This window comes from Marmota monax, unplaced genomic scaffold (genome assembly GCF_021218885.2).
Source record: "Marmota monax isolate L192 unplaced genomic scaffold, Marmota_monax_Labrador192_F-V1.1 WCK01_AAM20220418_F8-fsc00118, whole genome shotgun sequence".
NCBI classification, from domain to species: domain Eukaryota; kingdom Metazoa; phylum Chordata; class Mammalia; order Rodentia; family Sciuridae; genus Marmota; species Marmota monax.
The window spans coordinates 7220098-7246053 of record NW_026695231.1 but is presented as its reverse complement, the minus strand read 5'-3'; the positions used below and the strand labels follow the sequence as shown (position 1 = coordinate 7246053).

Sequence of the window (25956 nt, the reverse complement as noted above, 5' to 3'; positions counted from 1 at the left end):
GGCTAATTATATTCCTTTTTAAAAATAGGATGTGGGGATGAGCGACACAGCAATGACATCATTCCTGGGCTCCTGCTTGGATCTTCTTCAGACTTTAATGGAGGTAAAAGAGGTGTAGTTTCATTTTGAACAGCTCCTAAGATATTAACTATTCTGAAAGTTATTGGACATAAGAAAGGACTATTATAATGATATTATTTTCATTTATTCTCTTCTAAATTTTGACTTATAACTAAAAGATAGCAATGTTCCTTATTAAATTCTTACTGGAATTAAACTTTGTCTTTTTTAATTACAGTTGGATAGTGTAGAATGTGAGTTTGCACATTGCTGTTGATAAACTCATTAGGATATTTGCAAGAAGTTTTTTTCTCCAATTCTTAACATAGCCCTCCATTTTCAAAATCCTTAGGCAGACATTAGCAGGGATGAAATACAAGTGCCTGTCCTGGATACTGAAGATGCTTGGCTCTCTGTAGAAGGACCTATCTCGATAGTGGAGCTGGCCCTTGAACAGAAGCACATCCACTACCCACTAGTGGAGCATCATTCCATCCTGTGCTCCATCTTGTATGCAGTCATGAGGTTTTCTCTGAAGACGGTGAAGCCACTTTCACTTTTTGATAGTAAGGTAAGTTCTCAAAGAATTTCAGAGTTATTTTGGAGTTTCAGGGTTAGCAGGTACATGGATTTTCTTATTGAATAGAGGTTGTTCAGTACTTTTATGACTTATATAGGATAACTTGTTGTGAGGCTCCAGGTCCTTATTTCCTTCCTGATTCCATTCCATCCTTTAGAGTGTTGCCCTCTCAGCTGTCTTCTCATTCTTTGTGTTCTCCCTTGATAGACTCATTCTCTACGATTTGATTATCTCAAGACCTGACCTATCCTCAGAGTCTGAGGCATGTATTTCTATTGGACATTTTTCTTTGAGTGTCCTAAGGGACTTAGGACACCTTGTATCTAAAATATATCTTTGGACCTTCATCCCATTCTGCCCTTCACCTAAACTTGCCGTTCCTCCCTGAATCCCTGGCTTGGATAATTGGTAATTAACATCATAATTTGTGAACTGGCACACACTAGAAACCTTGAAGTTATCTGGTTCAGTTCCCAGTTTCAAGCCCGTTTACTTTATTATACATGCATTCTTAAAAGTTCTTCCTTAAATCCTACTAATCCATTTCTGTCCATCACTGTTCCCCTAGCTCAGACCTCCTCGTCTGTCCCTTGGCTGTTAGAACAGCTCCCTTCTAATGACCCTGCCACCAATTCTTTCTTAAAACCCATGCTGCAAGAGCTGTCTTCTCAAAACATTGAATCATTTTGGTTCTCTTCTTAAGGCTTTTTGACATTGTTGAAGGATCAAGTCCAAACTTATTAGTAGAACATAACCTCCATAGTTTGGCTGCTGTGAATAATAAAACCATTTCCTCCTCCCCCACACAGGTGCCAGTGAAAAAGAGACAGGATTCCAACAAATGGAGATAAAAATGTCAATTTCTTTTCTTTCTTGGTACATTATAATTAATAGTGGAATTCATTATGCCATATCTGAACATGCACATATTTTGAACAATCTCATTCCCCAGTACCCTTCTACTTCCCTCCCTCCTCTCTCCTAATCTGTGCACTCTATTCTACTATCTCATACACATACATACATACATACACCCCCACACATACACAGTTGAGATTCATTGTGCTATAGTCACATGTGGACATAACATGTTTTTGGTAGATTTCATCTCCAGTACTTCCCCATGCCCTCATCTCCTTCCTCTCTCTTGATTGGTCTTTTGTTCTCCCTTCTATTTTTGTGAGATCTTTTTTTTTTTTTTTTTTTTTTTATTCCTTCTCTTTTTTTCTCTCTAGCTTTCACGTATGAGAGAAAACATTTGACCTTTGACTTTTCTGCATCTGGCTTATTTCATCATAACATGCTGTTCTTCAGGTCCATCCATTTACCAGCAAATGACATAATTTCATACTTTCAGTCTTTTAAATAATCTATTATGTAATCACTACAAACTTTTTACTGATAGGCCTAAGCTGTGTTCTCTATTCTAGCTTCTATCAGAAAGTGGGCTCATTTCACCTTTCTATCAGACTTGCACACTCAAGAACAGGCAGTGGGTCCCCTGCAGGCCTCCCGGGGTACTTGACTCTGTAGGAACTGAGGATATGTTTGTTCTCTCTTCATTAGGGAAAACAAGGACATTGAATATTCAGTGTCCTTCTTTTAAATTCACCTGTCCATGTGGGCAAGAGTGAGTAAGGGTGGAGCAGGATACCTGGAATGTCATTCTAATGAGAATGCCATGTGAAAACTAGGAGAAAGGAGGCTTCACACAGCCATAACTTACCTTTATTGCCCTATCAGCCATTCTTTTCTTGTACCATGTGCTGTAATCACTGCTAACCACCACCCTCCATTCCTGAGAAACTGAACATTTTTATCACGTGTCTTCACTTGTGTTGTTTAATTGTCACATGCAACTGTTTTGAATGGCTCCTGTTTACTCAGTTTATCACTAAAGGATCATTCCTTCAAAGTTTTTGTCTTTGCCCCTTGAACTTACCCCCTCTTTCTCAAGTCTGTGTGCCATTCCTGGTACATAATAAGACCTCAATTAATGTCCAATACATTTGTAATTAGGAAATGTTAAAGAAAAGTGCCATGGCAACAGTGTGCAGAAGAGACTGGAATATGTAGCGTACAGAGTTTGGAAAACCATCAGAAGTCATGGAGAGGATGTGGACTGAGAAGAGGTTGTAAAAATCATGGAGGGATTTGGAGGAATCAGTAATCTAGTGACAGACTGGGTATAGTGCCAAAGAAGATGGAAGGGGTTACAGTTAAATCAGCAACATTTAACATTTAGATTCCACTATTGGGCTGGGGGTGTAGCCCAGTAGTGCAGTGCACACTGAGTCTGCACAGGCCCTGGGTTCAATCCCTAGCTGGAGGGAGGGAGGGAGGGAGGGAGGGAGGTAGGGAGGAAGGAATGAATTTAGGTAAATACCAAGTTTACTTTTGAAAGGAAGACTAGGGGAAGTCTCATGACCAATATTAATCTTCCTATAAAATAATAAGCATTAGATGTGTATGTACTGCTTTTGAATAAACTGATATATCTTTCACTTGAAATTATAAAAGGAAAAAGTACTTAAAAGAAAAAAGAATAGGAAATACTAAAATTAGGTGCCTAGCTCAGTACTTTCCAAAAAAGGGACTTTGTGAAACCAGAACAATCCAGAACTGGACAAACACAGTGATGGGGTGTCAGTTTTACCCTGTAGCATGCCAAGATGACTCAAGAGAACTATGTGGCTGTCATCTATAAATAGAAAGGCAGTATGGTTTTCTGGCTACAAAAAAAGAATCTCATTAGCTAAATTAGAATTATTTAGTCTGTCTGAGCTTCTGTTTTCTCATTTAGAAAGTGGGGATGTTTCTAGTGCCTACTTCTGATTAATGAGAGTTAACTGACATATTCAACATGAAGTACTTTGTAGTTCCTGAAAAACAGTAAATAATAAATGATATGATTATAATCCCTGAAATCTAAGACTAGTAGGTGGGAACTGCATAATAACAGATTGTGGTGAGTATGTGGAAAAACTTTTAACAGTGGTGCCCAGGAATGTTGCCCTGGGAATTTTGTGTGTCTCATCACTGAAGAGTGAGTAGCTTTAACCTGCTTGGCAGTCAAACTGCACCAGTAACCTAGAATCATAATAGGTATGGAAGGTACTAGAAGATATCTGGAATGACTTGTTTGCAAAAAAAGTAACAGTAACCCAGATGGTGGGGTCATTGCCTGAGGTAGTGGCAGCAGAAGTGGTGGGTCTGGAGCTAGATCCTGGTCTTCCAACTTAAAGGCCAGTGCTCTTTGCTGTTTCCTGTCAAGGAACTTCTGAAATGATATTTTCTGATATTCTGTTTTAATTGTTCAGACACATCAATTCTCAAACAACATAATTTTAAACAATTCAACATATTTTTAAAAGGATTCAGAGTATACACTATTCCTATGTTTTATTTATCTGTTGCTACTCAACAAATGATTCCATTTATTATCCCAGTTGTTATGGGTCAGGAATTCCCCTTATCTAGGCATCTCTGATGTAGTCTGTCATGAGGCTGTAGTCAGGTGTCGACCACAAAAAGCCTTCACTGGGGTGACTGTTGGCAGGTTTCAGTTCTTTGTCATGTGTGCTTATTTAAGGAGAAAATAAAAGCACCATGAATTATTTGTGATTAAACAGTTTAGCTTTTTAATCTTGCCCTTTTTTCCCTGAATAATCTATACTCATCACTTTTCTTGATCTCTTTAGGGAAAAAATGCATTTTTCAAAGACTTAACTTCAATTCAGTTATTACCCAGTGGGGAAATGGATCCAAATTTTATTTCTATACGACAACAGGTAAATTCTAGTTATTGGATTTCATTCTTGTTTCTTGGGGGCAGGGGAACAATAAAGCAAAAATCCAGCTGACCTTTATAATGATGTCCACTTTCAAGGTAATGCTTGACAGCTAGTTTCCCTTTAAATTGTGTGTTCCTTTTTTGGTAATGAAAACAGTTTTTAATGGAAGAGCCACTCTTAGTTGACAAAAAAGCTAATAATTTCCTTGATTTAGGTCTTTTTGAATGAATCGTGCTAACAAGACACTGCTCTATCTCCTTCTCCATTTTCAAGTTCTTACTGAAAGTTGTCAGTGCAGCTGTCCAGTCCCAGCATTCAGTGACAAAGGAGAGAGATCCCTCAGAAGAGGCAGCAGCCATTCCTGGGAAGGATCAAGATTGGCCAGTTCTAGCCGTGGATCTAGCCCATCACCTTCAAGTTAGTGAAGATGTTGTTAGGAGGCATTATGTAGGGGAGCTCTACAACTATGGAGTTGACCACTTAGCAGAAGAGGTAATTATGACACCATGAAGGCTTACTGGGCTCAAGTTATAAATTGTTAATTGGAATAACGAATCAGTAGAATTTCTAATAAAGCTTTTTTTTTTTTTTTTTTTTTTTAGTTGTAGATGGACACAATACTTTTGTTTTATTTATATATTTCTATGTGGTGCTGAGAATCAAACCCAGTACCTCACACATCCTAGGCAAGTGCTCTTCCACGGAGCCATAACCCCAGCTCTCCAATACAGCTTTTTGTTCTTCCTTTTGTTGGAACTTTTAGGTACAAAAATAGAATAATAGAATATTAAAATATAAAACTATAATCAAATAAATTCCTATAGTGTGCTAGGCCTGTTCTGTGCGTAAGTACAGCAATGAGCAAAGGATCCAAGGCTCTTTCTGCATGGAATCAATGTTTGCTGGACATTCAGAAAAGCTCCTAATTTTTGTATTGAGTGAGAAGTGCTATAAGAAAAATAAAAAGCATCTTATGAATACATATGGACTACTACAGTAGAGTGTGGGGGTCAGAGAAAATGAAATTCAGACTGAAGTCCAAAGGATATAAAGCAATCAGTCATTTAAAAACCTGGGGTAACAGTGCTTAAGACAGAGTAGCAAATGTATAAGGCCCTGAGATTGGAACCAGCATGGCCAGGACCAAAAGGGCCAGTGTGGGCTGCCAGACTTAGTAAGCAAGGAGCAAAAATGTATGAAATGAGGAGGGGATGTTGGCAGGGGCCAATCACAGTCAGTATCCTAACCCATTATTATTCTCAGAACATTCAAAAGTCATTGAAGGTTGTAAGTAGTCATGATATGATCTAATGTAATTCCCTTCCTTTGCCAAGTGGTTGGAAACAAGACCTTATATAGTCATGCTGAATTGAAACTAGGTGATGAGGGGCTAAGGATGTAGCTCAGGGGTAGAACTTGCCTAGCACACTTGGGTTTGCTAGAACTTGGGTTTGAGCCCTAGGACTGACAAAAAGGGGCAGTGGGGAAGGTGGTGAGGGAAGAAAAATGAGCTGATCACCAACTTGGAGTTAAATGCTGTTTGATTTATATTATACTTTGATTACATACACAAGCTCAAAAACAAACTAGGATCTATTTCTTCATCCACAGCCTCCTTTTCTACAAAAAATAAATTGGTTAGCTCTTACTACATTATTTCTCCATGTCCACATTCTCAGGCCATTCTACAGGTTCATGATAAAGAGGTCCTCGCCTCTCAGCTGCTAGTGTTGACAGGGCAAAGGCTGGCTTATGCTCTTCTCCACACCCAGACAAAAGAAGGGATGGAGCTGCTGGCCAGATTGCCGCCCACACTCTGCACTTGGCTGAAGGCAATGGTAAGTACAACAAAGGAAATTAGGCAGAAAGAAGGTCATTGGGTATTTTACTAGATGAATGTTTAGTAGAATTTATGAAGAAAATTTAAATTACATGTTTAATTCACCTAGTTCCAAACAAAAAGTATTTTTATTGGGAAAAAATTCTTTAATTCTTAAGTTTATATCAGTTATTTTTTGATTGCATATAACTAATGGATTATATTTTTGTCCCATTTACAGAACCCCCAGGATCTTCAAAACACTGAAGTGCCAATTGCAACAACAGCTAAACTAGTAAATAAAGTAATTGAGCTTTTACCAGAAAAACACGGGCAGTATAGTCTAGCCTTACACCTCATTGAAGCTGTGGAAGCCATATCCATTCCTTCTTTGTGACACTTATCTACTGAAAATAGTCTAAAATTGTGTGACTATAACATGAATTACTGCATGGTTATTTTACATAGTAAGATCTGAAATTTTATGGAATATGTGGGGGGTTTTTTGGTAAATTAAATAAAAATATATATTACTTTTAAAAAGTGCAATCCTGGTTAAATCCCACTTCTTTGGTTAATACTGAAGATAAAATACAAATATTATAGTAATACAGATGTTTTACTGTTTATTTTTAATTCAAATGCATAAGTAGCTTTATTGTTAAACTTTGCTATTTAAAATTGGTTTTAATTTACAGGTTATGTTCTTATTATTAATAAGATTCTATATTTCATACCTAAAAAGTTATTGTGATTAAATGTGTTCATGTATACTCCCCATCAGCAAACTTAGAGAAAGCTCCCACTTTCCCTTATGAAATGTTTAGGAAATATGTTCCTTATCATGCTTAATCCCATAGTAGCTGCACCTGGGAGTTCTGGGTGCTGACAGGTTCCTTTCCCAAAGGTGCTGCTGATACCATCAGAGGAGGAAGAATGGATGGGTTCAGGATCATCAGTAGGGACCCTCGATAGAACCCTTAACCTGTTGTAATTGCCAAAATTGATAATCTGACATGCTAACAATGCAACAAAATCAGTTACAATGTAAATTAAGATTTGCTTTTTGCCAAGTTGCAAAGTTGTGTCCACATCAGGTAATTGTAAAAAATGTATTATCTTGTAAAACATATATATATATATAAAGAGGGGAAGATACTAAAAATTTTAAGTCCAACTTTATTTTTCCTACAAGTGTTTAGAAATATCTGCTTCTGGGATTTGGTAATGTTATCTGTCCTTGGGAACATTACAGAAAAAAAAATGCATAGTGATATTACAGCTTTAGCAAACCTACCTCACAGATGGGTTGAGAGGATAAAATACAATGAATTTTGTACCCTATAGTGCCTAGAGCAGTCCAAGTGCTAAATATTTACTAATTAAGACCAAACTAACCAAAAGTCTGTAAAAAGTGCTTTGAGCTCTACAGATACCAAGAATTTATTATGGTATGTCTTTGGAATGTAGCCTTATAGTACAATTGTTGATATCTGTCATGCATTACAGTTGTTATTCATAGTGACTCATTGTGTACAGAAGTTTGTTTCTTCACTCCCTTGTAAGAAGCCAACTCTAGCATTGTGCAAAGTTGAGAAGAATGGCCTTCAGGGATATAAAGAAAAAAAGACCTGTTGTTTTGAGAATATTCTAGTGTGAATTATTTTTCACTAAGGATCACATCCAAATAAGAACTTAACTAGATTAAAAATAATGGTTTAAGTGACTATCAATTTTCAGATCTTGAAAGAAAAGGGCTTTAAGATGTGATGTTTGGGGCGTGTCTTGTGAGCCGAGGTGCATGTTGTACAGAGTAACAGCACTGGAGAGGGCCTGAAGCTAGTCCAGCCTCTCAGCCTCTGCTTGGATCTCCACACCCCAGGTAGTCACATTCTAGGATTCCTATGAATACATCTAGCTTTATATAATCACCTGTAACATGTATTCTACAACATTAGTTTTTCCTGAGATTTTTTTTGAAATACTTAGAAAGTAATATGAATTTAGAAGTTTGGTTAAAGAAACTTGGAGTTAAAGGCATTTTAAAAATTGAAATCCTCTCAATTCCATTATCACTTTTTGGAGGGGTACTGAGGTTACATATCAAGTATGAGACTTGCTGAGAAGCAGCAGCTGAAATATGGCTCACAGAACCTTAACACAAATCACTGAGTTTCTAATTAGATTTATCATCTGAAAATTTAAAATTCGTAGATTTTTCAAATTTAGTTTTATGGTTAAAAGCAGTTAAATATTTTACTACTTAATTAAGGGCTTTTAAAATAAATCTGATAATAAAGAAAAATAAGTACCTATGTATACATTCTGTAACAACAAAAAGCCACAAAAAGAGGAATGAGATTTTATGTAGAATGGGTGATTAACTAAAAACAAAGGTTTGGTGACCATCACTGTAATTACTGGTAAGCTAATAACTGGTAGTGTCCTCCTAGATATACCCCTCCACTTTTCCTTATTACATACACATTTTTTTACCTTGTTAAATTAATTCTATTGTATATTGTTAAAGAGAACACAGGTGTTCAAAAATCATAACTTCTATATTACAGATTGTGTTTTTAGATGTAGAGCTAGAGAGGCCAGGATATATGTAGATAAAGGGGTTCAAAATGTGTCATACTTTTACAGAAAGAAAAGTTTCACCCTTGTTATAAAAATTCATCTAAGGTCAAAGTAAACACTAACATTTACATTGCTTTTTTAAAAAAATCAATTACAACTTAAAATAATAGAAAACATTCAATAATCCTAAGATTACACTAATATAACATTCACCTAGAAGTTCCTGTGGTCCATTTCATTTGTAAAAGAAGATATTTTGACAGTACACTATAGCAACAGTAAAAGCCCCCTCTCACCGTAACAAGAATGGGTTTGCTGGGCTCTTAAGACTTCTGCTCAATAGATTAGCCATCCTTAGACTTTAATCCAATACTGGATTGTTTATAAAATGCTCTTACTTATCTATTGTAATGTAAGTAGTGAAATTCTGTATATACTGCTGTTTTTCTGTATTCATTATTGTGAACTTGTGTATATTAATGAAATAAATCCTCCGCTTTCAAGTTGTTTTCTTAATATTCATAAATGTAAGTTTTGGTTGGTTTGTTTAGTGGTATTAAGACATTTCGTCCCTTCTTGAATAATAAACTTAGTGATGTTTTTCTTTCCAATCCAAATCAAAAAGCAAGCCATTTTTAAAAACTCCCATTTTGGGTAGTGGACAGAATGATGCTTTTTAACTCTTAGGGGAAATACACCTCTGCTGATCCCTTTCAAAACCACATTTTGTCATTTGATATTCACAATTTCTGCACCAACATTAGTCAGTAGTTTTCCAGAATGCCTTTATTTTCAGACATCATAGAACTTAAATACTGAGTCAAAAAGATTTTCATAAAATATAAAACATTCTGCTCAGCCATGTTTGAAGGCAAGTATATTCTGAATAAGTCCATTATGTATATGTGTGTATATATATATGCAATTGTATTTCCACATGTATATATACATTATTCTTTAGTTACAGGAAATACTATTCACAATTCTGATTTTGACACTCATCCTTCACCATTTACTCCCACTCCTTACTTTTAAACCTCAGATTTCTTTGCAGTATTGTAAATAATTCATGTAAACTCTCAGTACTGTCATGAGGATTCTTGCTCAGCTAGTGATGTCACAGCACTACTTTCCACCAACAACTTCTGCACATCGGGGACAGAGTGTATCAGAAGATTCTGCTGTGTACTTCCAACAACGAGGACACTTTTCTTTGGTAGTTGGCATGACAATTACTTTATATGAAGACTCTTCCCGAATATCACCACCTATGAAAAAGAAAATATGAAAAGTATTTCTGACATTCAACTGTGTAACTATTTCCCATTTGGTTTAGCAGGCACAGTTTTTCCAAAGCTTACTCTTATCCTAAGTAATAGCTGGTCAGGTTTTGCCCCATTATATAAATACCAAGATGATGGGATCACACAACTTGATGACTATAGAGAACTGAGGAATCTGCCTGTCTATGGGAACTGAGTTCTCTCCCTACTCAGGTAGAACAGGCTTTCTACCTCTTAATCCTGATAGGATTCTGATCAGTAACACTGCATCTCCATTTCAACATGGGCACTGAGGATTTTTAAAAGCAATATTATAGTGACAACTGCAGTGCCTCCAAATTTCTTGGCTTAGAGAAAATTTTCTCTACTATTAAGACCTCAGACTGATCAAAAAAAAAAATTACTTTCTAATTGTTGTGCAAAGAATGTATCTTAACATTTTGAAAAGCAAATTGAGTCACAATTTTTACTACATGTACACTGCTGCCAAGCCTCAAATTTGAACCAACATCTATAGATTAGCCTCCCATCTCCTGCTGGTACCTAAAAGCTATTACAAAAAACACAAGCAGCATTACCTTTCCTAAAATATCCATTTGTTATTCTTTGTTAATGCCACTCTACCTCCATTTCCATTAATGAAGGTGAACCAGGTTGACACAAAAGTGCCTATGAAACAAATATCTACAAAATGCTTGAGATGCTTGTGTAAGAATGAGTTTAATTAAACTTTAAACCTTATTAAGAATGGCTAAGGGCTGGGGGTATAGCTCAGTTGGTAGAGTGCTTGCCTCACATGCACAAGTCCATGGGTTCAAGCCCAGCACCACACACACAAAAAAATGGCTAAACAGCAATGGCACAGGCCTATAATTCCAGCTACTCAGAAGGCTGAGGCAGGAGGATTACAAGTTGAAGGCCAGTCTGGGCAATTTAGCAAAACCCCATCTTAAGAATGGCTAAATATTAATTTGGGGCACACAGAAGAGGAAATTTGAATCAACACTGGGGAAGGGTGAGCAGTAGTATGGTACTATGTATTAAAGGGCAGGGACATAAAAGGGAAATGGAAGCAAGTTAGAGTAACTGCACAATAAAAGTTAAAAGAGAAGTAAATCTCTTGTCCTCTATCCCTAGCCTTCAATTCTCAAGATCAGGTAGAATATTTGAGTGTTGGCTTAGGTATGTGGCAAATGTTTATATCATTTCCAGAGAGATGTATTCCAGGCATATATCTGCTTTTAGAAAAGTCTAGTCCACTGTAGAGTTGAAGATGACCTATAATTTATAATTAGTCATTTCTGAAGATGCCACATAATTTATAATTAGTCATTTCTCAAAATGCCACTTGCTACTCTCACCTCCTTACCTTCTAAATTGATTAGGAATGTCCCTTTAAGCTCAATTACATCTGCAGTTCTCTCTCGTGGTTCCTGAGCCAGTAAAGTTGACTGGGAAGCCATCATTAGCTCATTCAACTGAGAGGTACTGGAGGTCTCCTCAGCTTGCAGCATCTGGAAGTAAGCATGTGAAAGTTACTGCTAAATTTTTAGCATGAACTGAGGTTATAAAAACAGATGCCATAAGTTCTTGGGGACAGAGAGGCATACCTTGATACCATTACACCCTGAGCTAATACTATTAAATACATCACTTCTTACTGGCATGAAAGGATTTAATTGAAATTTTTATCAACAATATTGAGAACATTGTGCTTTTGCTTCATTTTCCAAGAATCTCAGTGTCTCATACACAGAACAACAACAACAACAAAAAAACCAAACATATGTGGTGGGGCTGGGATTGTGGCTCAGTGGTAGAGTAACTGCCTAGCATGTGTGAGGCACTGGGTTCGATTCTTAGCACTGCATATAAATAAATAAAGGTTCACTAACAGCTATATATTTGTATATGTGTGTGTGTGTGTGTGTATAAACCTATATGGTGTTTACTAGCCCCATTTCATAAATGAGGAAATGGGCAAAGGAGGTTAATTTGCCCAAGTTTCTCAATCATTATGTGGTATAGCTCAAGCCCAGGTCTTGTAAGCCTTAAAGACCATGATGTTTTGCCTGTATCCTGTTTCTTATACTGGAAGAGGGGTTCAGTTAGTATCTACACAAAAGTGCTTTTAGCAATATAGACTAATGATGGCAATCTGGATAACACATAGAAGTACACTGAATCTGGCTGTCTAATCAACATTTTTACATTTTTCACTGTAACTTTGATCTTCAAAATGAATTTGTGAGCTAATATAAATATTCCTTTAAAAATGTTCATAAGAAAACAGGAAACTCAAAATTTGGTTTTAACAAGTTCATGAAATTAGTAACTGAAAAAAAACAGCATGCCATTTGATAGCTACTTGGTGTGATTCCTAAAACAATTTATGTTTTTGAAAATCCCAAAGCATTTTTTTTCCAAGTATAAATGATCCCAAACAAATTTTATTCTTTTCAACTTATTGCAAGAACTGAAGTCAAAGGAGACAGTATACAGGGGGAAAAAGCCCAGAGCTAGGCTGTGCAAACTTGACTAGATTCTTAATTTCCTTTTGTGTACAATGAAGCAGTCAGAACTTACGAACTTTTAAACACATGAACATCTTATCCTTATTCTTTGTTACCAACAATTTCATATCCTACTAGCTATTTTAAGGCTGAATTCTTAATCACTTGAATTACATTTATATTTTTAAATTAAGCTTACCAACCAAAGAGATTTTCTTCTTTTTTTTAGAAAACTACTACCAATAAAATCTTATATATATTCATTACCAATTTTCAAGCATTTAGACTAGAGAAAAATCTCAAGTCAATGTGTTAGACTTAATATATCGCTAATCAGGACAATCAACTCCTACAAATCCCAAGGCCCTTCTGGAAATAAAAATAGAATTAATACTTTGAGACATACATGATAATGTGCTGGAACAAATGTTCCAGATGTTCATTGGAAACTCATGTTTGGATTTGTTTTGAATCTAGTCCAGATGGACAAAACTCAAAAAAACAGGCCCTTATAACAAAATTCCCAATTTTGTATGTATTCTAACACTACGGTCACAGATTTATATATCAGCCCTTAGGGTTTTCATTTCAAATAACTTTAAAAGACCTTCCCTGTCCCTGTAAAGTGATATGCACATGTTACAGGTGCAGAGTATATAATTTTAGATGATAAAGGAAAGGACACAGATGCAGAAAACAGAATCAGTGATAAGATCAGGATTAGAAGACTAAAATCATAATATCTAAATTAGCAAAAAACTTTGCTTAGACTTTTAAAACAAACTGCAGGTGAAGATGTACAATATTAAGAACATTTCAAACTGTTGCATACCTCTATTATTTCAAAAAGCAGGCCTGGCTCTATCACAATGATAACCTCATACTCGGCAGCATTTTTGCCAGGGATGCTTCCAAGAAATGAATCTCTCATTGCACAGGCGCTCTCCACTGCCTCTACCAGCCCAGGCTTCTTCCAGATAGAGCTTGTGCTAATCCATCCTGTGCGAAAAACACTCCTGGGTTCTTTAAAAAAAAGAGAGGGATGGTAAACTGACTTACATATATCCTAAAGTGTTCATAGAGCCCTAACCATTAAATATTTACCAATTAGTGGGAAATAAGAATTGTTATTTACGGTAAATATATAATAAAATATGGAGCCAACCTATTTGCAAAACATTCGTATCAGCAATGGGAAATATGTTACATTTAATCAAAAGATAAACTATACAGGAAGATCTCCAAAAAAAAAAAAGGATGCTTAGAAAAAATAAGAAAAATCCCAATATTAATAGCTCATCTATAAGATTATGAATGGCTTTTCCCTTTCTAAACAGTTTCTAATTTTCTTGAAATTAAGAAGGGTTTGTTTGATATACTTAGATGCTCCATTGTTTGGGGCATAGGTATTTATGATTGTTATGTCTTGTATGTTTCTTTTCCCTTAAGCAGTATGAAATGTCCTTCTTTATCTCTTCTGACTAACTCTGGCTTGAATTCTACTTTATCTGATATGAGGATGGAAACCCTGCTTGTTTATGTGGCCCATGTGAGTGATATGTTCTTTCCCATCCTTTCACTTTCAGTCTGTGGATATCTTTTCCTATGAGATGAGTCTCTTGAAGGCAGTATATTGTTGGATATTTTTTTAATCCAATCTGTCCCTCTATGTCTTTTAATTGATGAGTTTAGGCCAATAACATTCAGGGTTATTATTGAGCATGGTTTGTATTCCCAGTCATTTTTGTTTATTTTTGGTTTTCAACTAGACTTGGTTTTTTCTTTGATAGGTTTTTCCTTGAGTATAGTTCTTCCCTTTGCTGATTTTCAATGTTGTTTTTCATTTCCTCCTCACAGACTACTTTGTCAAGAATATTCTGTAGTGTAGGCTTTCTCATTGTAAATTCTTTTAATTTATGTTTACCATGGAAGGTTTTTATTTCATCATCTAATCTTAAGCTTAATTTTGCTGGATATAAAATTCTTGGTTGGCATCCATTTTATTTCAGGGCTTGGTATATATTGTTCCAGGATCTCCCAGCTTTGATGGTCTGGGTTGAGAAATCTGCTGACATCTGAATTGGTTTCCTCCTATACATAATCTGAAACTTTTCTCTTACAGCTTTTAAAATTCTATCCTTATTCTGTATGCTACTTCATGAGAATCTGTTGTAACTTTAAACATTTGGTGTCCTGTAAGTCTCTGTATTTGATTTTCCAATTCATTCTTCATGTTTGAGAAATTTTCTGATATTATGTCATTGGCTTGTATCTCTGTGCCTTCCTCTATCCCAATAATTCTTAGATTTGGTCTTTTCATGTTATCCCATTATTCTTGGCAGTTCTGTTAATGGGTTCTCACCATCTTCACTGTGTGACCAACTTCATTTTCAACATTATATATTTTGTCTTAACTGCCTGAGATTCTGTCTTCAAGTGATCTAGTCTGTTGGTGATGCTTTCTACTGAATTTTTTATTTGGTTTATTATTTCCTTCATTTCACTTTCTGTTTGTTTTTTTTTTTCCCTGAGAGTCTCTCTTTCTTGAAATAATCTTTTGCTACCTGTATTTCCTCGAAATAATCTTTTGCTACCTGTATTTCCTCTCTTATCATCTCAATGTTGGAGTGGTCAACTGTTGCCTGTAATTGTTCTCTTAATTAAGCTTACTACATTCAGAAGAAAAGAACTATCATAAAAGTATTCACTAAAAGGCATTACATTTTAATAAAACTTAACATATATTATGGAACATTTATGAACATACTTAAGAAAGAATGATTTCTCAAAGGCCATTCTGAAATCATCCTACTCCTCTGGAAACAGGTGCAGAAACTACTACATGACAAAGACACATCATGTCACAAAGTATCATCACTATAGAAGAGTGAGTGAGGGCCCTTATAAGGAGGAGATAAAATCAGAAGTTGCACCCTCACTTTCTCATTTGGTGAGCAAATTAAGTGCTGCTTACCTTTAAGGTATGGTATGTGCTGGAAGACCTCTTCAGCCAAGTGAGGAAGAATAGGAGCAAAAGAACGAACCATCACATCCAGAATTTCATCTAATACAGTCTGACAAGAGCGTCGTTTGGGATCGTTTTCATTTTCACAATAAAGCCTGAAGGAGAATAACTTACTTGGCAACTGACACCAATTTATACATTATGATCACCAAGACAGGATCTACCTGCCTCAGGTTGAGTTTATTCCTACAATAGCTGATCTTGTGGCTCTAGTCATCTTATAATCAAAGACTGTTTTCATATAATTTTTGATAACTTGTTATCTATTCCACTTTTCACTTTCCAGATGTATCCAACTTAACAAAATGACCCATGCTCTATTCAATTCTGGTTTTCAGGTAGAAGACAGCTAGAATCTAAACTGTTGTGTTAAAAGATAGTCAGTTAGATATTGATATTTAAAATATTACTCCCCACCCCCTGCAATGTATGAGTTACTTTCCCTATGTAGAAAGTGCTGAGGTGCTGATTGGGGCTGGTACCTCATACTGGACTGATACTAAAGATAACGCCTCCACTTGCACATCAGATCCATGAATGAAAGCTTAGCATCAAGCCCTCCTTGAAAGAGTGCCACTGACATTGTACAATGTTAGTATATAATTGCTCCTATATTTCTCTCTCTCCATACTCATGATTTGCAAGTCTGAGAACAAGCACTAACTCACGTAAGCACCAATCACTTAATGAACATCTACTTTATCACAGCACTAACCACATTACCCATATTTCATCCTTATAACCACATTAGGAGGTAAGGAAATACCATCCCCTTTTTATAGATGAATTGAGATCATCCTACAGGCTTCCCCAAATCATAAAGTGCGTAAGTGGCAAGGCACAAACTGATAATCAGGCTTAACTCTAGAGCCCAATCCCCATAACTGCACAATGCTGCCCATCTCAATCATCACTGTATTCCAACATTTGCCAAGCACAGATCAGGCACTCAAGAAACATCTGTTGAGTGTTTTCATATTGTGTCATACATACCTATCCTTGATTATGCTGAAATAAAAGTTGGAGAGTTCTCTAGTATAAAATGCTTTTAATAGTCGAACAACTTTTCCAAAATCATATTGTTTGTATGAGTCGTTAATCTAGAGGACAAAGTCAAAATAAATTCAGAAGCTGGGGTAACAAATGAAAATGGAAGTCATTATAAGCAAAATACGTTCCTTCAAAAATATGCCTCAAAGGTAGACAAAAAACAGACAATAAAGCAAGAACTCCTGATAATCTTCCAAACATCCTTTTTGGACAACAAATTTGATTACACTTAGAAAATACCCACTGTTCTACTCTGGAAACTACAAAATAATACTCCTCAAGAACAGGATCAGGCCAGGCACAGTGGCACACACCTGTAATCCTAGCAGCTGGGAAGGCTGAGGTAGGAGGATCCCAAGTTCAAATCCAGCCTCAGCAACTTAATGAGGCCCTAAGCAACTCAGTGAGACCCTGTCTCTAAATAAAATACAAAAAGGAACTGGGGATGTGGCTCAGTGGTTAAGTGCCCCTGGGTTCATTCTCTGGTACCAAAAACAAAACAAAACAAATCCCACCAGGATCAAGGTTTTCCTTTATTTATTTATTTTTTGTGGTGCAGGGGATCAAACCTAGCAACCTGTTAGGCAAGCACCCTATCAGCCCTCAAGTTTTTTTGTTTTTTGGGGGTTTTTTTTGGTACTGAGGATTGAATTCACGGGCACTCAATCACTGAGCCACATCTCCAGCCCTATTTTGCATTTTATTTAGAGACAGGATCTCACTAAATTGTGTAGCACCTCACCATTGCTGAGACTGGTTTGAACTTGTAATCCTCCTGTCTCAGTCTCCTGAGTGGCTGGGATTACAGGCATGCGCCGTAGTGTCCAGCTAGCCCTCAAGTTTTAAGTGATAAAATCATGCCATTTTTTTAAAAATAGCATAAAATAGAACATCAGCACCATAGTTAGTTAATGTTCCCTCATTTATGTTTCAATTATTTTTGGTTTGAGCAAAGAAGCTAGTGTGTGTGCCTCTGACTTGGGGCACATTGAAGCATATATATTCCAATTTTAAGAAAATAAATTATTTGTGTATGTGTGTGCATGTGTGTAAATGAGCAAATGTCTTAGGGGACATAAGAGTAGTCACCTCAGTTATTTCTGTCCAGTACGATGAGGTGCCTACCTCCAGATAAAATATAACTCTCTTCCTTCTTGTTGGAGAAACAGAGCTGATCTTTTCTTCTTGAGAGAAGTCTGGTCTACAGGGAAGCCTGGACCTGCCTACTGTTTCCACCAGGTACTCTGAAGTCTTTTAAGACTCCAGGAAAAGATATTAGAATACCTCATATCTACAGGCACCTAGGAATGTACAGGATTCAGCAAGTATAGCTTTTCTCAAGAGGCTCTCATTACTATTTCTAGCAAGGTTTCTTCCACTTAAATGAAAACAATTTTTTAACACACAACAGTGCTAAAATTTCCATTTCCCAAAAATCTTATTAATTAACACATACCTTGCTTGCTAAATCCTGCAGTAAATGCAGCATATACTGGTCTATGACATACATTTGGTTGTCAGGGACAGAATCCGTTTTGGGGTTGAAGCCAGCCACGTTTCCCAAAAGAAAGCGAAGTGTATTCCTAAGCTATTCATAATGAGAAAATGTACACAGTTAAAAAAAAAATTATGAACCCTTCATTTTCACCAAAAAATCATTTTATAAATCTATAATTTGCATACAACTTTGACACTTCCTTTAAGGGAAAATTTTAAAAAATTATATCATTCCTAAAAAAGGCTATGAATGTACAAAATCTCATTCCAATAGCCCAGTTACAGAAACAATCATAGGATTTTATGCCTAATGACTAAATTTTTATTTTTACATCTTTAGAGAAAATCAACTTTTAATACCATAGTTTATTCACACGTAAAGGTGAGCACATGTTTTTTCACCTAATTCACAAGTAAAGATGAAGATAAATAAAATAAATGTGAAAAGTCATTAAATATAAGAACAGTATACAAAATAAAATTTATATCAGATTATGCTTTTTCACATAGTAAATTAACAAAGTATAAAAAGACTTTATATGTAAAATTTTTAACATTACTATTATTGTTTTTAAATAAATTAACACAGGGTATTTTAAAATGTGTGGAACATGTGAACCATTTTCATTCAGTTCTGCAATGTCAAAAAAAAGTGCCTCATTCTTTACAATGATTTAGTTTTCACTCAGAAATAGGAAGAATAACGGCTCTAACCTTATTAATATCATCTCTAGCAGCATTGAGAGCAGATGGACCAATTGTCACTTCAGTGAAGACATTGGACTCAGCCACCCACCAGCGAAGAACATCAGCACCATAGGGAGGCTCTTTGCTTTGATCCTTTTCATTGAGAAAAAATACAATCAGAATGGCTTTCAATTCCTATTAGTTGAATAAATGCTTTACATAAAACTCTTATTCAGAACCATGTTTGAGCACAATGTAAGTACAAAGTATACCAGCACTGAAATGAAATACAAGCTAACAATTTCCAATCAGACTACATCTAAAAACAACAAAGCCAGCCATAGTGGTTACTGTAACCTTAGTAGCCTAGGAGGCTGAGGCAGGAGGATCACAAACTCAAGACCAGCCTAAACAATCTGGTGAGGCTCTATCTCAAAATAATAATAATTTTTAAAAAAAGAGCTGGAGAGTGGTAGAGCACACCTAGGTTCAATCTCCTGTACCAATCAAGTACTCAATAAATAATTAAAAATAGAAAAGAGGAGATAGTACTCTGTGGTCTTGTTCAATGCATAGCTGGGAATACCTAGTGTACTCCCAATCATCTACAATAGTTGGCACAAAGCAGTGTGGGCAGTGGGGTGGTCCTTGATGGGGAAGGAAAGAGGAAGGGGTGCTTTCCCTTTCACTATTCCCTAGGAACTCTGTACATAAAGCAATGAATGTAGGGATGGCAGTAAAAAGCCACAGGAGCAAGACAACAGATAAAAGTTTTCTATTAAGAAAGCAACTCTAAAAAAATCCCCAAATTATCAGCAACCCCAGACCTAACATCTTGCTGTAAAGTTAAGGTATATAACTTCAAGAATAAATGTATTGAGAAGTTGTGATCTTTTTGTCCTTCTGATTTCCACTTAATTATAAAATAACAGGTTACACATACTGTAAGCTCAAGTGATAAAAGGAATAATATTACTCAGGACCTAACACTGGAGATTCAGACCTGAAATGTGTCAAAAGGAACATAGTTCCAGCTCTTTCTTTTTTCTTTAAAATCATGTATTACTTAAGATTTTAGATTTACAACATGGTCAAACATCATCTATTTTTTTTTTAAGAGATGGAGAGTTGTAATGTTGCAGATGGCCTCAAATTCCTGGACTCGAGTACTCCTCCTACTGCTCCTTCAGTGACAGGACTGCAGGCTACAGGTGTGTACCAACATACCCATCACATCCTGGGTTTTTGTTGTTTCTTTTTAAATTTTCTTTTTATACTGAAGTGACCATATTTAAAAGTTTTTTTTGTTGTTGTTGTTTGTTTTTTACATTGAAATTTAAAAACAACCTGGCCCTGGAGTGCCCACTCTTAAGGACTTGGACCAATAATTTAAGAGCCTTAAAACAAAAATAAAATATATTTTAGGGAAACACTTACTTGTCCTCCATTGATGACAATATCAGGATCAATAACATTCCCAAGAGACTTAGACATCTTTTCTCCCTTTTCTCCAAGGGTAAATCCATGAACAACCACTGACCTAAGGAGACAAATCAGTTTAATTGAGCATTTTAGTTTAGCATAAAAATAGTGGATAACAGTTTTTCTCAATAGCCTAATGCTTGGCAATTTATGCATCATGACTGTTAAAAGTAAGCTCTTTAACTAAACACAGAAAAACTTTTTAATGTTTTTGTTCATTAAATAAATTTTTCCTGACTTCTGATATACACTGACTTTGATCACTGAAATAAACCAAGAAAAAGCATGGCTTAAAAGAGCAGATTTAAAAACAAAACAAAAACAGATTATCACCTCAAAATGACTTTCAAAAAGACTACTTGAGAAAACCCGTATCCACTCTTCTGTTGTTTTTAAAAGCATGTTACATAAGAAACAAATACATGTAAATTGTTCTGGGATGGGTTCTCATTGTAAGATAGCAAAAATCTCAAGATGCTTAAGAAAATTTCTGATTCAACTTCTGCCCACAGATTTGAATGAGGAAAAGCAAGTATCTGTACTAAGCAAAAATCCCTGATTTAATAACGTTCCCTGGGTAAAGTTTCAATTGGTTAGTCGATGTTGGTGTCATAAATGGAAGGACACTTGAACTCAGGCTGTCTCCTGGCATATCCTTCCCAGCACCCGGGTGGAGTCTTACCACAGTGTAAAATCTACCTGCACAAAGTCTTCACAGCTCCTCCAGTAATGCTGATATTCTCTTCTAGGATGTAGCCAGAGTGACAAGACACCTTTTTATTGAAGTCTCTTTTCTCTCTTTTTTTTTCTTATTTTAAATTCTTATTTTTTTAATGTGACAGGAGACTGTCGCACTTTATTCATACACACATTTTATAAACATATGTAAATACAGTTTTCACACATTATCTATCTACTACCCAGAATAGTGCTTCAACGTGGCAGGCACTCAATAAAGGCAAATCATGCTGACTGTTTAGATCAGGCACAAACACTTACTTGAAAGGCACTTTTTTCCTTGCTGCCACACTTGTTAATAAGGAAGATTGGAACCAACCCCCGAGCTGGTCTTTTCCTTCCAAGTACAAATCTGCTCTTTGGTTGGTACCTGAAAAATAAATATTATAAAAAAGATAGAAATTTAAGTTAGTTAAAATAAGAAAACAATAATGAGTATCATCAAAACATTAAAGCTTCCATCACATTATCCATTTCTTGCGTCATGCTCTACCCAGAGACCAAACTGCATTTACTTGATCTGTTACACCACCGCCATTTTATGAGCCAAAATAAAGATGATGAACCTTTGAGTAACATCTTCCAACGCACAACTAAGACACTCTTTAAATAAGGGGCTGAGTCATAATAATTATCAATATTAGCATTTCAAATTAAATATGTAATGAAAATATCATTTTCTTAATGCAACAAATATTTGCTGAGCATCCAACAACTTTACATTTAATACATTTAATTCTTGTGTCAACTCTAATAAAAATAGGTATCATTTTGCCCACTTTACAGATGAGGAAAGTGAGGCAGGTTCTACGACAGTAAGTAGTCCAGCTGTACTTTGAACCTGTAGTCAACCTGGCACTGGAGTGCCCACTCTTAATCAAGAAGTCATACTACTTGAATGAGCCTTATCTTAATAATAAGACAAAAACGAATTGTTACAAAAATCAAGTTATTAACTTGTAATTTGACAATGAGTTAGTCAAATGATGGGCAAAATGTAAAAAAGCTATGTCGATAATTCTGTCTCAATTTTGATAGGACACATTTGCAAGCTTGAGAGGTACTTTATTAACAATAGTTAATTTGACAGTTAATAATAAGAAAATGGACAACCTACTGATGACATAAGTGACAATTATTTCTGGCACATGCCTATAATCTGTAATTCCATCAGTTCCAGAGGCTGAAGCAGGAGGATAGCAAGTTCAAAGTCAGCCTTGGAATTTAGCAAGGACTTCAGCAACTCAGTGAGACCCTGTCTCTAAGTAAAATACAAAAAAGGGTTGGGGACGTGGCTCAGTGGTTAAATGCCCCTGGGTCCAATCCTTGATACCAAAAAATTAAAAGATTCATCAAGGATGCTTAATTGCTAGGTGAAAATTGAGAAATCAAGACATTTTCAAAGTCTTAAAGGATCTTCCTACAAAATACTTATTACTGATAATTTGGTGGGGGAAGATGGGAAGGCTTTACAATAAAGAAAAGTGGCTGGCATCATGGTGCATGCCTGTAATCCCAGCTATTTAGGAGGCTGAGGTAGGAGGATTTCAAGTTTAAGGCCAGCCTAGGCAACTTAGTAAAGTCCTGTCTCAATAAACAAAAAATTTTAAAAAGAGGGCCTAGGGATGTTAGTGGTAGAGTGCTTGCCTACCAAGTGCAAGGCCCTGGATTCAATCCACAGTACTGAATAAAAAAACGAAACAAAAAACCCTGGCAGTTACTACCTCAACCAAATGATCGAAGTTAGACATCACCAGAAACAAGACTGACAGCTATCATGCGACTTAACATAATAAACTGAGGAGGACATGACCCCACTCTGTGATACCCATGCCAAAGGCATAACCTAAATCTCATCATGAGTGCACATCATACAAACCCAAATAGGCTGTGCTCTGATGAATGTCAAGGTTATGAAAGACAAAAAATGAGGGAACTAAAGAGAGGTAACAACTACGTGTGACCTGTGATCCTATACTGGATCCTGGATTTTTTTTTTCCCTCCCTTTTCCATAAAGGATTGTACTGAGTAAAATTTCAATAAGGTCTGTAGACAGGTAGAGAGTTAACAGTATAGAATCAATGTCAATTTGCAGATTTTGGTATGTATATTGGTTATATGATACTGTCCATATTTTTAGGAAATAACACTAAAATTATAAGAGATAAAATTGTTTTCTCTATGTGCTCTACTTACACTGAGAGGATACAGAAAGCAAATGTAGTAAAACTGGTAATAGAAAATCTAGATGAAGGGCATGTAGGAATTTTTCATATTACTTTGTGACTTCAAAATAAAAAAGTTCTCAAAATTGGGGCATGAGGTTAGTGAGGAAAATTACTTCCATACATTAAATTCAAATTCACAACTTTAAAAAGGCCTATATCCCTTTTACTTATGAAATGATGATTTTTTTCCTTATGTCCTAGATGATTTTTTCCCTTATGTCCTAATATTGAAGATTCAGAGTTGTAATTCTTATGTGAAAAAGATGAGCATGGAAATACAGAGACAAAATTAAACCAGCTCAATTCAACCAATATTACCCAGTACCCATTACATGCATTGTGCTACACTCTGAGGGGAAAACTGAAGAAATGTGGTCTCTGGCCTCTCAGAGAAACATCTAGTAGGGTAGATTTTTATGTTAGCAAGAAATAACTAGGAGGCTGGTGATGAAGCTCAGTGATAGGGCATGCTTAAAGTCCTTGGCTCAATCCCCACCCAGCACTGCAAAAAAAAAAAAAAAATTGTGACAAGTGTTACCATGGTAAAACAGAGAATTCAGTCTAGTCTGTGCAATTGGGAAAATACAGAAAGGTAAATGCACATACAACAAAAACAATAACAGGTTAGCCTCAACATCTAGAATGCTTCAGCTATGTCTTTTGTTTCCCCTTCCTCTACTGACTCATAACCACTTGTTCCTATTTAAGCTTTTATACGGCCAGTATAAAAATCCCATTCCACTCTAAAATGTTAACTCCCTACTGGTAGCCACATTTTGATACAGCAATTTTCAATAAGATGAAAAATAATAGAAAATTCAAGGGAATCCTTTCCTGAAATGAGTTGGTAATGCAGTAGCAAGAAGCAGCCCTAACCCTTTCATCTCTTTGAGAAGTGCCTCCTCTGGTCTCATAAAACAATCGCTCATAGTCCAACATCATAGAAGTGAACCAAAGTTCTGTCACCCTGCAGCACATACTGTTTCCAAACCTTGAAAAACACATCTATGAAACAACGGGCTTCCTCTCAGATCCTTGCTAGTTTAAAAAATTTTCATTTTAAGAAAACCAGTTCCAGAGCTGGAGTTGTGGTTCAATGGTAGAGTGTTTGCCTGGCATGCGTGAGATTGTGGGTTCCATCCACAGCACCGCATATAAATAAACAAATAAAATTACAGATCCATTGACAACTAAGAAAAATATTTCAAAAAAAGAAAGCTAGTTGCTGCCTAAGGATTCATGGTACTCAGAGTATAAGAATCTGAAGACTGTCCAGGGGCTAGATTCCGACCACCAGCGTCCCAGTACCTGTGGTGCTTACTGACTTGGGGGCCTTGGCTAAATCTTTCCATGCTCTCATTTTTTTCTTCAGCAAAATGGGAATGACACCTGTATTTACCTACCTCAAGAGGCTGTTAGAGAGATTAAAGAAGTGTAAGACATAGGAAACCTCTAGTAATTGTTAATTATTACTAAGATTTGCCATGAAGGGCATTCTGATATCTCCTGACAGAATTACAGAAGATTCTTTCTGGTATAGTCTTTCAGTTTCACATGAAATAACACTTGTAAAAAATAAAATCATATTAAACTATTTTTTGGACCAATGGTACAGAATAGAGGACACAGAAACCAATCCACAAAACTACAACTATCTTATATTTGATAAAGGGGCTAAAAGCATGCAATGGAGGAAGGATAGCATCTTCAACAAATGGTGCTGGGAAAACTGGAAATCCATATGCAACAAAATGAAACTGAATCCCTTTCTCTCGCCATGCACAAAAGTGAATTCAAAATGGATCAAGGAGCTTGATATCAAATCAGAGACACGCCGTCTGATAGAAGAAAAAGTTGGCTACGATCTACATTCGGTGGGGTCGGGCTCCAAATTCCTCAATAGGACACCCATAGCACAAAAGTTAATAACTAGAATCAACAAATGGGACTTACTCAAACTAAAAAGTTTTTTCTCAGCAAAAGAAACAATAAGAGAGGTAAATAGGGAGCCTACACCCTGGGAACAAATCTTTACTCCTCACACTTCAGATAGAGCCCTAATATCCAGAGTATACAAAGAACTCCAAAAATTAGACAATAAGAGAACAAACAACCCAATCAACAAATGGGCCAAGGACCTGAACAGACACTTCTCAGAGGAGGACATACAGTCAATCAACAAGTACATGAAAAAATGCTCACCATCTCTAGCTGTCAGAGAAATGCAAATCAAAACCACCCTAAGATACCATCTCACTCCAGTAAGATTGGCAGCCATTATGAAGTCAAACAACAACAAGTGCTGGCGAGGATGTGGGGAAAAGGGTACACTTGTACATTGCTGGTGGGACTGCAAATTGGTGCAGCCAATTTGGAAAGCAGTATGGAGATTTCTTGGAAAGCTGGGAATGGAGCCATCATTTGACCCAGCTATTCCCCTTCTCGGTCTATTCCCTAAAGACCTAAAAAGAGCATGCTACAGGGACACTGCTACATCAATGTTCATAGCAGCACAATTCACAATAGCAAGACTGTGGAACCAACCTAGATGCCCTTCAATAGATGAATGGATAAAAAAAATGTGGCATTTATACACAATGGAGTATTACTCTGCAT

The 25956-nt window shown here is 36.2% G+C and overlaps 2 protein-coding genes across 3 annotated transcripts in view; one reads left to right on the top strand and one right to left on the bottom strand.

Annotated features, from left to right (window-relative positions):
- Rab3gap2 (RAB3 GTPase activating non-catalytic protein subunit 2) overlaps positions 1-9339 on the top strand; it is a 107344-nt gene extending 98005 nt beyond the window's left edge. For both annotated transcript variants that reach the window (XM_046438386.2, XM_046438385.1), the window contains exons 30-35: positions 29-103; positions 413-631; positions 4342-4431; positions 4708-4926; positions 6114-6272; positions 6495-9339. In XM_046438386.2, coding sequence (XP_046294342.1) covers positions 29-103; positions 413-631; positions 4342-4431; positions 4708-4926; positions 6114-6272; positions 6495-6650 — 918 coding nt within the window. In that variant the 3' untranslated portion in view covers positions 6651-9339. The remainder of the gene's footprint in view (positions 1-28; positions 104-412; positions 632-4341; positions 4432-4707; positions 4927-6113; positions 6273-6494) is intronic.
- A 265-nt stretch (positions 9340-9604) lies between these two features.
- Iars2 (isoleucyl-tRNA synthetase 2, mitochondrial) overlaps positions 9605-25956 on the bottom strand; it is a 57390-nt gene continuing 41038 nt past the window's right edge. The window contains exons 15-23 of the mRNA XM_046438388.1: positions 21373-21481; positions 20329-20431; positions 18919-19044; positions 18164-18295; positions 16651-16757; positions 15607-15752; positions 13465-13655; positions 11489-11633; positions 9605-10104 (exon numbers count right to left, since the gene is read on the bottom strand). Of these exons, the coding sequence (XP_046294344.1) occupies positions 9962-10104; positions 11489-11633; positions 13465-13655; positions 15607-15752; positions 16651-16757; positions 18164-18295; positions 18919-19044; positions 20329-20431; positions 21373-21481 (1202 nt within the window). The 3' untranslated portion in view covers positions 9605-9961. The remainder of the gene's footprint in view (positions 10105-11488; positions 11634-13464; positions 13656-15606; positions 15753-16650; positions 16758-18163; positions 18296-18918; positions 19045-20328; positions 20432-21372; positions 21482-25956) is intronic.